The following is a 13,317-nucleotide window of genomic DNA, read 5'->3' as shown; positions in this document are numbered from 1 at the left end:
ATACTTTCCATAATTACAAAATGTATGATATGTTACAAATTCTAGCTAGGTAGTGAACGTCAGCTAGTTGGCTAATATAAGCTAGACTAGGGGTTAGGGTTTAGTTTAGAATTTAGGTTAAAGGGTTAAGATAAGGGTTATCTAAAAGTGTTAGGGTTAGAGGAAATGTTTGCTAAAATGGTTATGGTTATGGGGAGGGTTAGCTAACATTCTTAGTTGTTGCAAAATAGCTAAAAAGTAGTTGAGGTTGCTAATTAGCTAATATGCTAAAGATGTCGGTGATGAGATTCAAATTTTCAACCTTTGGGTTGCTAGACGTTTGTTTTAATCCAACCCCTCCACTTTGACCAACCACCCTACTTTTGTTTTTGCCTTAAGTAACCATCTGTCTTATGTAACCATACCAAATGTAACATACTGTATCATACTAATTTGAGTGATGCGGATTTATATTTACTATGTTACGTTTAGTCTATGAGACCAGGCTGGTTCTTGAGAATGAACTATGACCATGGTCTGTGACCATGTTTTAATGAGACAAGCTTTCCACATTCTGGCTGTTCAGCATCGGAGATTACTCGCAACACCGCAAGATGGCAGTGAAGTTGTTAATATCTTTTCAATCTACCTACTTACTCTATGTGAGACCAGCTTCTCCTTTCTTGCTGCAACATAATCTAAATATTGCAGCAGACTGGCTGCTGAAAACACCTTGAGAGTGTCTCTCTCCTCCTTTTTTCCGAGATTTGACCTGATGGTGTCCAAGAGACAGGCACACCCATCTCATTGATTGTGTGAGTCAATCATGTACTATTCCATTTTTTAAATAATATATATATTGAAATAATTAAAGATTATTTGTTCATAAAGATTCAGTTGTTGTTATAGTTTTTGTTACACTGACAGACCGACCATGAGTTCAACAGACAGACCGACAGATAGATAGACAGTCTAATACATAAAGTAGAAAGTCGGAGTAAATTTATTTTTATTTTTTAAGAAAACCTAGTTATTTTTTACCAAAGCGGTCCATAGAGGATGAAGGTCATGCCTTGCTGGTCCCTGGCACAAAACAAGTTTGAGAAAGCCTGGAGTAGAGTAAAGTAGGGATCAATACAGTACATTATTCTATTGTATTGTAATGCAATACATTTTTCATCACCGTAATGTACAGTACTGTGATGTACTCTATGGTCCCGAGAACTGTGATATGCCTTTCTCTGCGCTCACCACAAAAAGGAAAAGCAACTGTCCAGCACTGGGAGTGAACTTGTGATGCTCAGAGCCAGAGAGCACTGCTGAGACCACTGTGCTACAGTAGTCCTGCGAGAATACTGACAATACCTGATGGTAGTTTGGACTTAACCACTTGGAATTAATACCTAAGCGTAACCCTTTGTGTCGTTTCTTTTTTAACCCTCTAACCACGCAGAATTAATGGCGTCAAAAATTAACCGTCCATAATACGTCAAATGTAATCTATGATTGGTTCAGATTTGATTAGGTCAGGACCAAATATCAACGTCTGTGGACATTGAAATCAAAGCTGTTTCTGACCACACCAAAAAAGAAAAGGGGGAAAAATGGCAGCTGGTCAGGATGGCGTCAGTCCATGATTAGTGGGAATAGTAATGACTTGCTCAGACTTAACCAGAAATCACATCTGATTGGGGTGAGAGTGTTTGACCTTCTAAAATATATGATTATTTCCTTAAATGTCTTAATTTTTACACTTAAAGAAAAGTATGAATTCCCCAACTCCTGAATTTTGCCCCATTATTGTGTAACCACCCTATATACCAATACATTTCAATTGTTCTTAATATCCTCACGCACACTTTTCCTTCTGTAATCTGTAATCTGTGGATCATTCAGCTGCCGTCCGATGTGAGTTGGCTGCAGTTGCTGCCAGAGCACTGTCTGAGGGCACTTAGGACTGTAAAAAGAACTCAACTAAGGGCATATGACTGCATTCACCTTCATCATTATGTTAATGTTCGGATACCTTTCCAGCCATGGGCCATCTATGCCAGCCCGAAGCGATAGCTTTTTTGGGGCCCTTTTTTTTGGTGACAACCTTTTATATAGCTCTTTCTGTCCCTAAATGGCCGCAGCATGACAGCCTAGGAACAGTGGGTTAACTGCTTGTTCAGGGGCAGAACGACAGATTTGTACCGTGTCAGCTCAGGGGATTTGAACTTGCAACCTTCCGGTTACTAGTCCAACACTCTAAGCACTAGGCTACCCTGCCGCCAGTAATGGACAGTAATGGGTCGACAACACCAGCTCTGTGTGAATGGTGCAAAAATGAGACCCTTGCTGTGAATGGTAGTGCTCTGACAAGTTATCCACTGCTTGGGGGATGTGTGCGTGTGTCTGAATCTCGGGTTGGTCAGCAGCCTACAAGGCATATGATTACTGTGTTTGTAAACACATTCTCAGAGATCCAATAAATTCCTGAGCTCAGCCAATTTGGCATATGTCCTTCAGCCATGGCATTTCCATGATGGGCTACTAGAATGCAGACCTGAGATCAAATACTGTTTGAAATAATTTCAGATACTCTGTCTGTGCTTGATTGAACTTGTTTGGCTTAAGGGACCAATATAATAGTTACAAAATGGTAAATACTGCCCATCTGGCACTGTAGACAGGCTAGAGCAAATGCTCAAAGTATTTGAAAGATGTCAAATAGTATTTCAACCCAGGTCTGCCAGAATGGTGACTGGATGACTTATCACTGGCAAACACAAGGAGAAGCCAAGTGTGCATGAATCTTCTAAGCCCTGCGATACAGAGACAACAGCAGTCACGGCTTCTCTTCATAATGACCTAGCCTAGAGACGCATACACTCAGAAAAAAAGGTGCTATCTAGAACCTTAAAGCGTTCTTCTGCTGTCCCCATAGGAGAACCCTTTGATTACCCTTTTTGGTTCCAGGTAGAGAACCCTGTTGAGTGCCATGTAGAACCCTTTTCACAGAGGGTTCGACATGGAACCCAAAAGAGTTCTCCCTGGAACCAAAAAGGGTTCTACCTGGAATCAAATTTCTTTATTTTATTTATTTTATATTTATCCTTTACTCAACTAGGCTAGTCTTACTGTGAACACTGAGGCTGTACCAGTTAAAGTTGCAGTTTTAACAGGGGTCAAGTAGGCTACTGTGGCTATGTGATCATAATGTACAGTAGGCCTACCAGAGTGGTGTAGCATCAAAAACAATGGAGAAAGTTCATCCCATGATTTTATTTATTTTTTACCCCTTTTTTCTCCCCAAATTCATGGTATCCAATTGGTAGTAGTTACAGTCTTGTCTCTTCGCTGCAACTCCCGTACGGACTCGGGAGAGGCGAACGTCGAGAGGCATGCGTCCTCCGAAACACAACCCAACCAAGCCACACTACTTCTTGACACAATGCCCATCCAACCCGGAAGCCAGCCATACCAATGTGTGGGAGGAAACACCATACACCTGGCGACCGTGTCAGCGTGCACTGCGCCCGGCCCGCCACAGAAGTCGCTAGTGCACAATGAGACAAGGATATCCCTGCCAACCAAACCCTCCCTAACCCGGACGATGCTGGGCCAATTGTGCACTGCCCCATGGGCCTCCCTGTCACGGCTGGCTGCGACATAACCTGGACTCAAACCCAGAATCTCTAGTAGCAATGCCTTGACCACTGCGCCACTCAGGAGGGTCATCCCATAATGTTTTAACAATGGAATAGCTGTTCTATCATTCAGCCTACAGTAGCAGCCAATGTTCAAAGTTGGCCTACATTCCATGATACTTTTGAAAGTCCTGTTAGCCTGTTTATCCACCCAGGAGGTGAATGAATATGTTGTTTGATAAAAGAAAGTACTTTTCAAAATAAAAGGCATCATTATTACCATGTCATTATTACAGAAAGCCAGACAAATGATGCTACCCTCTGTATATTGGCTACTTATCTTATTCACTGCCAGTCTCAAAATACCACACTGCCCCTTTAAGACAAAAAACTCTTTACCTGTGCTGTTGCAGGAAATAATCACTCCCCCATTGCTAACTACAAATGATCTATAACGGGGCTAATAACTCACTAACTACAGTGGCTTGCGAAAGTATTCACCCCCCTTGGAATTTTCCTATTTTGTTGCCTTGCAACCTGGAATTAAAATAGATTTTTGGGGGTTTTGTATAATTTGAGTTGCTTAACATTCCTACCACTTTGAAGATGCAAAATATATTTTTGGGTGAAACAAACAAGAAATAAGACAACAAAACCTGCACAGTGGTCCTTCTGTGGCTCAGTTGGTAGAGCATGGCGCTTGTAACGCCAGGGTAGTGGGTTTGATTCCCGGGACCACCCATACGTAGAATGTATGCACACATGACTGTAAGTCACTTTGGATAAAAGCGTCAGCTAAATGGCATATATTATTATATTATTTATTAACTATTCACCTCCCCCCAAAGTCAATATGTTGTAGAGCCACCTTTTGCAGCAATTACAGCTGCTAGTATCTTGGGTTATGTCTCTATAAGCTTGGCACATCTAGCCACTGGGATTTTTGCCCAATCTTCAAGGCAAAACTGCTCCAACTCTTTCAAGTTGGATGGGTTCCTCTTGTGTACAGCAATATATAAATCATACCACATATTCTCAATTGGATTGAGGCCTGGGATTTGACCCCTTAACCACTCAAGTGTTGCTTTAGCAGTATGCTTATTGTCCTGCTGGAAGGTGAACCTCTGTCCCAGTCTAAAATCTCTTTGAAGACTGAAACAGGTTTCCCTCAAGAATTTCCCTGTATTTAGCGTCATCCATCATTTCTTAAATTCTGATCAGTTTCCCGAGTCCCTGCCGATGGAAAAACATCCCCACAGCATGATGCTGCCACCACCATGCCAAAACGCTTAATTTTAGTGTCATCTGACCAGAGTACCTTCTTCCATATGTTTGGGGAGTCTCCCACATGCCTTTTTAGCAAACACCAAATGTGTTTGCTAATTTCTTTCTTTAGGCAATGACTTTTTTTCTGGCCACTCTTCCGGTAAATCCTAGCTCTGAGAAGTGTACTGCTTAAAGTTGTGGAACTTTGCAGCTCCTTCAGGTTCATCTTTGGTCTCTTTAATGGTGCTCCGTGGGACGTTGGAAGTTTTGGATATTTTTTTATAACCCAACCCTGATCTTTACTCTCCACAACTTTGTCCCTGACCTGTTTGGAGAGCTCCTTGGTCTTCATGGTGCGGCTTACTTAGTGGTGCCCCTTGCTTAGTGGTGTTGCAGACTCTGGGGCCTTTAAGAACAGGTTTTTAAATGTGACACTTGGATTGCACACAGGTGGACATTGACAAATTATATGACTTCTGAAGATAATTGGTTGCACCAGATATTATTTAGGAGCTTCATAGCAAAGGGGATGAATTCATATGCACGCACCACTTTTCCGTTTTTAATTTTGTAGAATTTCTTGAAACAATAAAAAAAATTATTTCACTTCACCGATTTGGACTATTTTGTATATGTCCATTACATGAAATCCAAATAAAAAACATTTAAATTACAGGTTGTAATGTAACAAAATAGGAACTCCAAGGGGGATGAATACTTTTGCAAGGCACTGTAGCAAAGGATATGAACAAATGTGCACACGTCGCTACATGTAGCTCTCGCTTTGATCTCAAAATATGTGTACCTACTCACGACCGCTCATGCTGTAAACACAGTCAAGTTCAACGTGAACGGTACAAATCCATATATGGAAATGTTCTATTTGCATATAGGCCTATTGCAGATCTGATTGGTTATGGCGCACCAGTCTGTAGAGTACGGGCCTGAGTGTTCCTGTCAATGCTACTACGATGCGTTCCTCCTACAACAAAATCTCTTGCATAGTTCGTTTTGCATACTAAGTCTTGATCATTTGTTTTGTTTCAGTATGTTTAAATTGACAAATATTGCATTGACTTGATCGCAGTAAAAGGAAACGTTGATTGGTGTTAACTAATGGGGAAAGCTCTAGAAAATTAAGTGATGTTCAGGTCAATCTCGTGCTTCTCTGCGTGGACTGATATTCCTTCTGCATGGCATTCCCATTGAGCTAGAGGGAACATTGCACACACTTTTTCCTATGAATATTTGATTGAACATTTCGCTCAGTGTGACTTTTTCATTTCCCTCGACGTTACGTATCCTCTTAAGGATTGGACCCTTTTTTTCCATTTCTGCCTAAAATGACATACCCAAATCTAACTGCCTGTAGCTCAGGATCTGAAGCAGGAATATGCATATTATTGATACCATTTGAAAGGAAACACTTTGAAGTTTGTGGAAATGTGAAATTAATTTTAGAGAATATAACACAATAGATCTGGTAGAAGATAATACAGACAAAAAAAATGTGTTTTTTCTTCATCATGAAAGAGAAAGGCCATACATTCAGACAGGAGTCTTGGTGTGATTTAGATTTTGGCAGCAGCATATGTGCAAAGTTTCAGACTGATCCAGTGAATAAATACATCCCTACACAATATGTTATATCAAGTCTGCCAGGAGTTTTCCCAAATGTGCCAAATTGGTCAATTGATACATTTTCAAGTACATAACTATAGAGAACATGCAAAAATGCTATGGTAATAAAATGTTAAGTTTACACACTCACAGGAATGTCATACATGATGGATAATTAGCTTCCCTACAGAAAAGACACTGACCTTCACATGTCTTATTGGCCGGGCAGGGTGGGTGTGTGGCCAGAGACAGCAGGGGTTCAAACTGTAGAACCCAGTTCCTACATTTGAATATAAAATTGGTTTTATGTAGCTATGCTATATTTTATCTCTGGGAACCTTAGGATGACAAATCAGAGCAAGATTACTGAATGTAAGTACATTATTTAATTTCAGAGGTGAATGTATCAAACCAGTTTCCATGATTAAAGTGTTTTGTTGTTGTGCACTCTCCTCAAACAATAGCGTGATATTTTTCACTGTAATACCTACTGTAAATTGGACACTGCAGTTAGATTAACAAGAATGTAAGATTTCTGCCTGTATAAGAAATGTCTGTCTCAGAAAGTTGGCTGTTGTTTACAACGTCATTCTAGTCACATTAGCGCAGGTTAGCAAAAACCGTCCAGGTTTAGGGACACCAATTCCGTTAACATCACAATAAGGGGGAAAGCTGACTAAATATAACACACAAACCCCTAAGTGAAACTGGACTTTCCAGTCCAACAACTCTCCTGTGAACACAACAGTAGATCAATACTAATGTGGATTGGCTTTTTGAACAGGTGGTTTCAATCATGTCATTCTAGGCTCTGCAAGTCAAAGTTCAAGCTCAATATCGCCCATGGTGCTACTTATTTGGACAGAGAGAAATTAAACACCAATGACAGCACTCTGAGAGAGACATAAGCTGTGGCTGTTGATTTGAACCCTGAACTGGAGGTATTTGCTGGCAAGTGCCTGTTGTTGATGTGGTTAAGGGAGAAAGCCATTGAAAACGCCAATGTTAGAGTCTTGGCAAGCCCTAGCTGACATTGTGGTAGCAGTGGATCACATATTTCTGCATATAGCTCCATGTGATGGTAGTATGAGGTATTTTTTTCTCCAATGGTGTGTTAAAGAGTAAAAATAACTCTAAACATGCTGTTGACATTAGGAATTTAACTTCAAACCATGTGATGACAGTGGGAAAGGGTGGAGAACGAAAACAAGAAGGAAAACGGATATTTGGAGCAGCTCCAGAATTCTGGAAGATTGGATTTGCTGGCGAAATGGATTTCAACTGAAATACTACTTTACACTTAGTTTGCTTCAATTGCCCTGAGTTCTTCTTCCAAAAGTTAATATGGCAAGGACAGTGCAGACAAGCCTTAATTCTTTGCTCAAACTGATTTGGGATGGTATGTGCGTGTCAGAGTTTGTGTGTGAGTTAGTGGTCTATGCCAGACCTAAAGGTCACAACTTAATTTAGAGTATTCAAGGAGCTTTATAATGTCCCTGTCAGAATTAAAATAACTCAGTCATTTGCCTTTATAAGTCCTTTCATTTTGAAATATATGCCCATTTCAAAATTATGATGGATTATTATGTTGCATTGTATTTCATGAATTAATATTGATGTTATAAAGTTTTGATGATGGAAATGTTAAAGGGAAACGGACACATTTAGCACTACTTCGCAAAATTGCAACATTCAAGTCTTTCATTGCTTTCCCTAATGTGATGTCATATAAATTATTTTCAGAATTATACCTGCCATAGATACTGTTGTAATGCTGAAAAGAGCCTAAACATTTTCTGTTCTATTTCATTTGCAGGTGTTCTTTTTGGTGCTAGGTAGAAGATGAGGAAACACCGGCTGTTACCGCTGTGCGCGCTTCTGGGTGTCCTGTTCGCAGGACTTCTGCCCAAACTTGATGCCCAGGGTCAGGAAGGTAAGCTTGACTCACTGTTTTTGTCTTCAATTCAACTTGCAGGCCCATGTGGTGCCCTCTCTTAAGCCCTATTCAAAAATTAAGTTTTCTTAGCCATGCTCAGTATCGTTTCACACTTCAGATATCCATTAATCTTAGTAGCGCCTGGAAGGCCTACTTATTTTTGTATTTTTGTATTTTTGGGGGGTACTTTTTACCGGATCATTCTTGTTGGTTTCAGCACAAATAATTAAATTATCAAAACATTTCAGACATTTAACGAAAAGTAGGAATGACAATGCTAATATTGCTGTTAAGCTGGAGTTGTATTGATATTTATGGGTTGAGTTTCCGCCTTCCTTGAAACAATAAACGTTTGGGAACAAGTCAAAGTGTCTAGTTCCCTGCAGGAACTCAGAGGCATTGTCATGGCATGAATGAAAAAAGGGGTCTACTCAGGAATCACTGTTGCCTTAGAATGCAAGTCCAGTGTCATGTTGGAGCCCTGGCCTCACAGTTCTGCCTCGTTTATGGTAGCATTTTGGCAGGTGAGGTGAACTAAGGTGTAATATTTTAGCACAAGTTAATTGGCCTAGTTTCCAGCGGTACTGTTGTTCGGTACATTAACAGGTTACAGCCATACCACTGGACTTGCCTCTGTCTCGGCACGGTGAGAGTCCTCAAAACCAAGTTTCTTCTTTTGAAGATTGCGCACAAGGCCTGGCTGCCGATATATACTTTCTTGTGGATTCGTCCTGGAGCATGGGACAAGAGAACTTTGAGCACGTCCGACAGTTTCTGTACAGCGTGGTTAAAGCACTGCACGAGGGTGGCGGTGGCAGATTTCAGTACGCCCTCGTCCAGTACAGCGGCTCGCCCAAAACTGAGTTCCAATTGAACACATACCCATCTCCGCTGGGGGCCCTGGCCCATATCCGGGCCATGGCGTACCGGGGGGGTGGCACCCGGACGGGTCTGGGCTTGGACTTTCTCATCCGGGCCCACCTGAACGCAGCGGCTGGTAGCCGCGCTGGCGTGGGTGTGGCGCAGGCGGTGGTGATCCTGACAGACGGGCGCTCCCAGGATGACGTGGCTGAGCCGGCGCAGGTGCTGCGGCTAGCAGGGGTGAGCATGTTTGCGGTGGGGGTGCAGGACGCCGTGGACTGGGAGCTCAGGGAGATGGCTAGTGTGCCACAGGACATACACATATTCAGCGTAGACTCTTTCCAGGCCCTGAAGGGTATTATCCAGGACTTAGTGGTGGGCTTGTGCGGCGCAGTCACTCAGGCCGGGGGCGCCCCGATGGCTGTCGCAGCCAAAGAAGTGCCTCGAGACGTGACAGGTAATAACAGGGGGCCTGTGTCACTACCATACTAATGCCCACATCATCATAAGAGAAGAAAGTAGCTACACATGTGTGGCCATGTCTGGATCGAGTCCTCTATTAACACATTAAGGGGTATTTTACACGATAACCCTCATTTATCATCCACTGTCCGGCACCCATTAACATCACTGTTTCTCATCATATTTTATTTGCCCGTAACACTTTACGATCACCACCCAGGTTTGCATGTGATTGACACTAAATACTTCTCAGAAGAGGGCTTCTGATGGCTGCTATGTCTCTTCCAAGCCAGATTGACCAAATTTATAAAGCTTGCGCATGAACTGAGAACATGCCATCTCAGTCAATGGGAATATCCATTGCTTATTTGATATGGTAAAGACATATCGCTCTTCGTTTGCCAGTTTAGTTTGTTACAACCAACATTGACTATGTAACAGTTACAAGCAGGATATTCAAACAATTCAACGTTCGTGACAGACTGCTACAGAAGGATTATCATCTAATTACATGACACAGTAACAGGATATTCAATTATATCATCTCTTTTTTCTCTATAATCAAATAAAGACAGATATGCAAAACACCTTCAGTCCATTATATTTGCCCTACAAAAATCACAAATGCTTTTGTCTGATTTTAAACAAATCTCCAAGTATCAGCAAGAATCAATAGCGGTGACAAGCTGTTCCAATACGGCCTCCCGAAACACGGCGCAGCTTTTAACAATGGCTAACCACCCACCCACTGCTTGTGTGTCTTGTTAACGTTTGTTTGTGTTTAGGCTATGTTTTATCAGTAACTGTCAAATATGTGCTTACTATTCTACAACTGAAACAGTGATGAACCTGCCCTGGACTCATCCTTGACTTGCAGCAGAGCCTAGATCGAGAGATTTAAAAGATAACAGCTTAGCACAATGTATGAAACAAATGTTATAGAATAGTTATTTATTCTCTTGATTAGTGGTAAGGGCTCTTAAGCATCAAGGATGGGCCACAGGGTCATGACTGGTACTTATTATCTCTGAGGTCTGTAACATGAGTCTGCATGGGGTGGCTGAACTCAATGGAGTTGGCAGGAGGTTATGTTTAGGTGCATTATCATAGAACCCAAACTGATATAAGACAGATAAAAGGAGAAACTGACATTTTTACAATACACATTATACATTGTCTTATACATATGTTCAAAAAAAACACTATGAGTATATTATGAGTACAGTGCTAAATTGGTAATGTTCTGTTGGTGTAGTTCATTTTCACACCGCTCTTAAGTTTTTTTTTTAGATAATCATAAATAACACATTTCGCAGAAAAATACGTTTGTGGGGTATTTTAGCAAGCAACAGAGTCATGCTCAGATTAATTTGCACCCATCATCCTTTGAGCTCCAGATCTAATCACTCCTTGGTTCAGCCTACATGCAGTATAATGTGCTTTTGTGATGTTTTTTTAATGATTGATTGTGTTCATCATGAATGTCACATGCAATGATGCGCCAGCACTTTCTCTTTCTCTCTCTTTCTCTGTTTTAACGCTTTCACGTTGCATTTTGTTTCTGTTTTGTTTCTCTCTCTCTCTCTCTCTCTCTCTCTCCCTTTTAAGCACAAGAGTCAGCTGACCTTGTACTCTTAATTGACGGATCTGAGAACGTTGGAGCGGCCAACTTCCCCCGCGTGCGCGATTTGGCTATGAAAGTCATTGAGGGCCTCGATGTGGGCAGGGACACAATTCGGGTGGCTGTGGCTCTGTACAGCGCGGACCTAGAGATTCAGTTCTTTCTAAATAGCTATGACACCAAAGCCGCTGTCCTGGATGCTGTGAAGGCCCTTCAGTTCACAGGCGGCGATGAGGCTAACCTTGGAGCCGCCTTGGAGAATGTCGCTGGGAGCCTGTTGACTCCGGCATCAGGGGGCAGGGCAGAGGAGGGGGTGCCCCAAGCTCTGGTGGTGATCAGTGCCGGGCCGTCCAATGACGATTTCAGTGCGGGTGACAGGGCTCTTAAGGCAGCGAGCATTATCACGTTTGGCGTGGTGGTCGGCGGCGAGGCTACAGCCGAGCTGGAGACTATCGCCACAGACAAGAGCTTTGTTCTGTCGGCCCCCGATTTCAGGGCAGTGGCAAGCTTGGGTGACCAGTTGCTACCATATGTTAATGCAGTGGCCCAGCGCACCATTGTCATTCAGAATGAATTTACAGAAGGTAGGTAACTTCTATGCAAGGTAGGATTGGGTGGGGGATTCATGAAAAAAATGATTAAGTGTGTCTTCTAGCTGATTTCATGCTTGAGGTAAGAATAATACATCGCTGACACCTAATTTGAAGCGGGTATATGTGATACTTTTATAACACCTTAATTACACATTCATCATTGTTCAAGAGACATTTTCAAAATGACCGACGCAGTGCCCAACCCCCTGGCAAAACACACACAACAGGCTGAGAGCAGCACAGGGTCAGCCTCAGAGCATTAGGCTGCCCGTTGATATTGCTTTGCTCAAGGCCACAAATGGCAATACAACAAATAGTAATTTAAAGGTGTAATATGTAGACATAGCCCTGCCATTTCCTAGTTGCTAAAATTAGCTTGATTTCAGTTTGTGCCAAAACAAGCAATATAGTATAGTGTATATAGTGTAGGGAATCATTGTCATATCTTAACCGCTGTGAAATATATTTTCAGCTGTTTGAAGCTGGTTTATAAAACCGACAGTAAAAAGACAAAAATAGTTTAAAATATTGCACATGGAACGGATCTCCTGCTTATCCAGACTTGCTTTCAATGAGAATGACAGATTAACTCACATTTCTATCTGAAGTCTGTCAGGTCCTACATAAAGTTGAATAATGGATCTTTAAATGTATCCTGGCAAAATGGAACCAAGAGAATAGTCCCAAATGAGGCACACATAGAACATCTACAAACATCTGGCTCACTTCCACAAGATCTCCTATTAGCCATTGTATTTGAACCATCAACATTCTACTTACTGGTTTTAGGCTACCTGACACACTTTGGTTCTCATGATATATTTATCTATTTTGATGGAAAAATATTTTTGTACTGTAATGGAAATGGACTTTTCTTTCAAAAACACATCTTGCATAGATGTGTTATGAATGTTTTGGTCGTTATGAATACAGGTGTATACCCTCTTCAAGTAAGGCGTTAATAAATCATTGTACTTCATCTAATTGTAAGACAGCACATGCTTGACATTTGGGGGTTGAGTGTTGATCTCAATCTAATAGTTCAATATAATACTGTATTAGTATTGAAATGGTTAACATTTCACAAATGTGTTGTGAGGACTATGCATTGTGAGGACAGTTATAACAATAGAAAGACAAGATAGCATCTTGACCTGATTTCTAACATTAACCAGCTTGTTAACATACCTAACAAGTGCACAAGCATTACAAAACTAACAAAATGAACTGAATACTGAAAATAGTTTATTAAATTTGCTGACATGAAATTTGCTGACATACAAAAAAGCAACCTGATATAGTAGGTTTGGTATAGTTTAGTTATCTTGCTGTCTTACTTATATGTAG

General features: G+C 41.4%; 2 protein-coding genes across 2 annotated transcripts in view; both read left to right on the top strand.

The window, feature by feature from the left end:
• Positions 1–13,317, top strand: part of LOC118385867 (collagen alpha-3(VI) chain-like) — a 92,214-nt gene that overhangs the window by 15,778 nt on the left and 63,119 nt on the right. Inside the window, exons 2-3 of the mRNA XM_035773042.2 lie at positions 8,314–8,430; positions 11,365–11,961. Of these exons, the coding sequence (XP_035628935.2) occupies positions 8,340–8,430; positions 11,365–11,961 (688 nt within the window). The 5' untranslated portion in view covers positions 8,314–8,339. The remainder of the gene's footprint in view (positions 1–8,313; positions 8,431–11,364; positions 11,962–13,317) is intronic.
• LOC118385868 (collagen alpha-3(VI) chain-like) lies at positions 8,441–11,352 on the top strand. Its single transcript, XM_035773051.2, has one exon. It carries the CDS (start codon positions 9,172–9,174, stop codon positions 9,784–9,786), a length of 615 nt encoding a protein of 204 aa, XP_035628944.1. The 5' UTR covers positions 8,441–9,171; the 3' UTR covers positions 9,787–11,352.

This window comes from Oncorhynchus keta, chromosome 7 (assembly GCF_023373465.1).
Source record: "Oncorhynchus keta strain PuntledgeMale-10-30-2019 chromosome 7, Oket_V2, whole genome shotgun sequence".
NCBI lineage: Eukaryota > Metazoa > Chordata > Actinopteri > Salmoniformes > Salmonidae > Oncorhynchus > Oncorhynchus keta.
The sequence above is the reverse complement of the archived record's forward strand: the minus strand, read 5'-3'. Positions and strand labels throughout refer to the sequence as shown.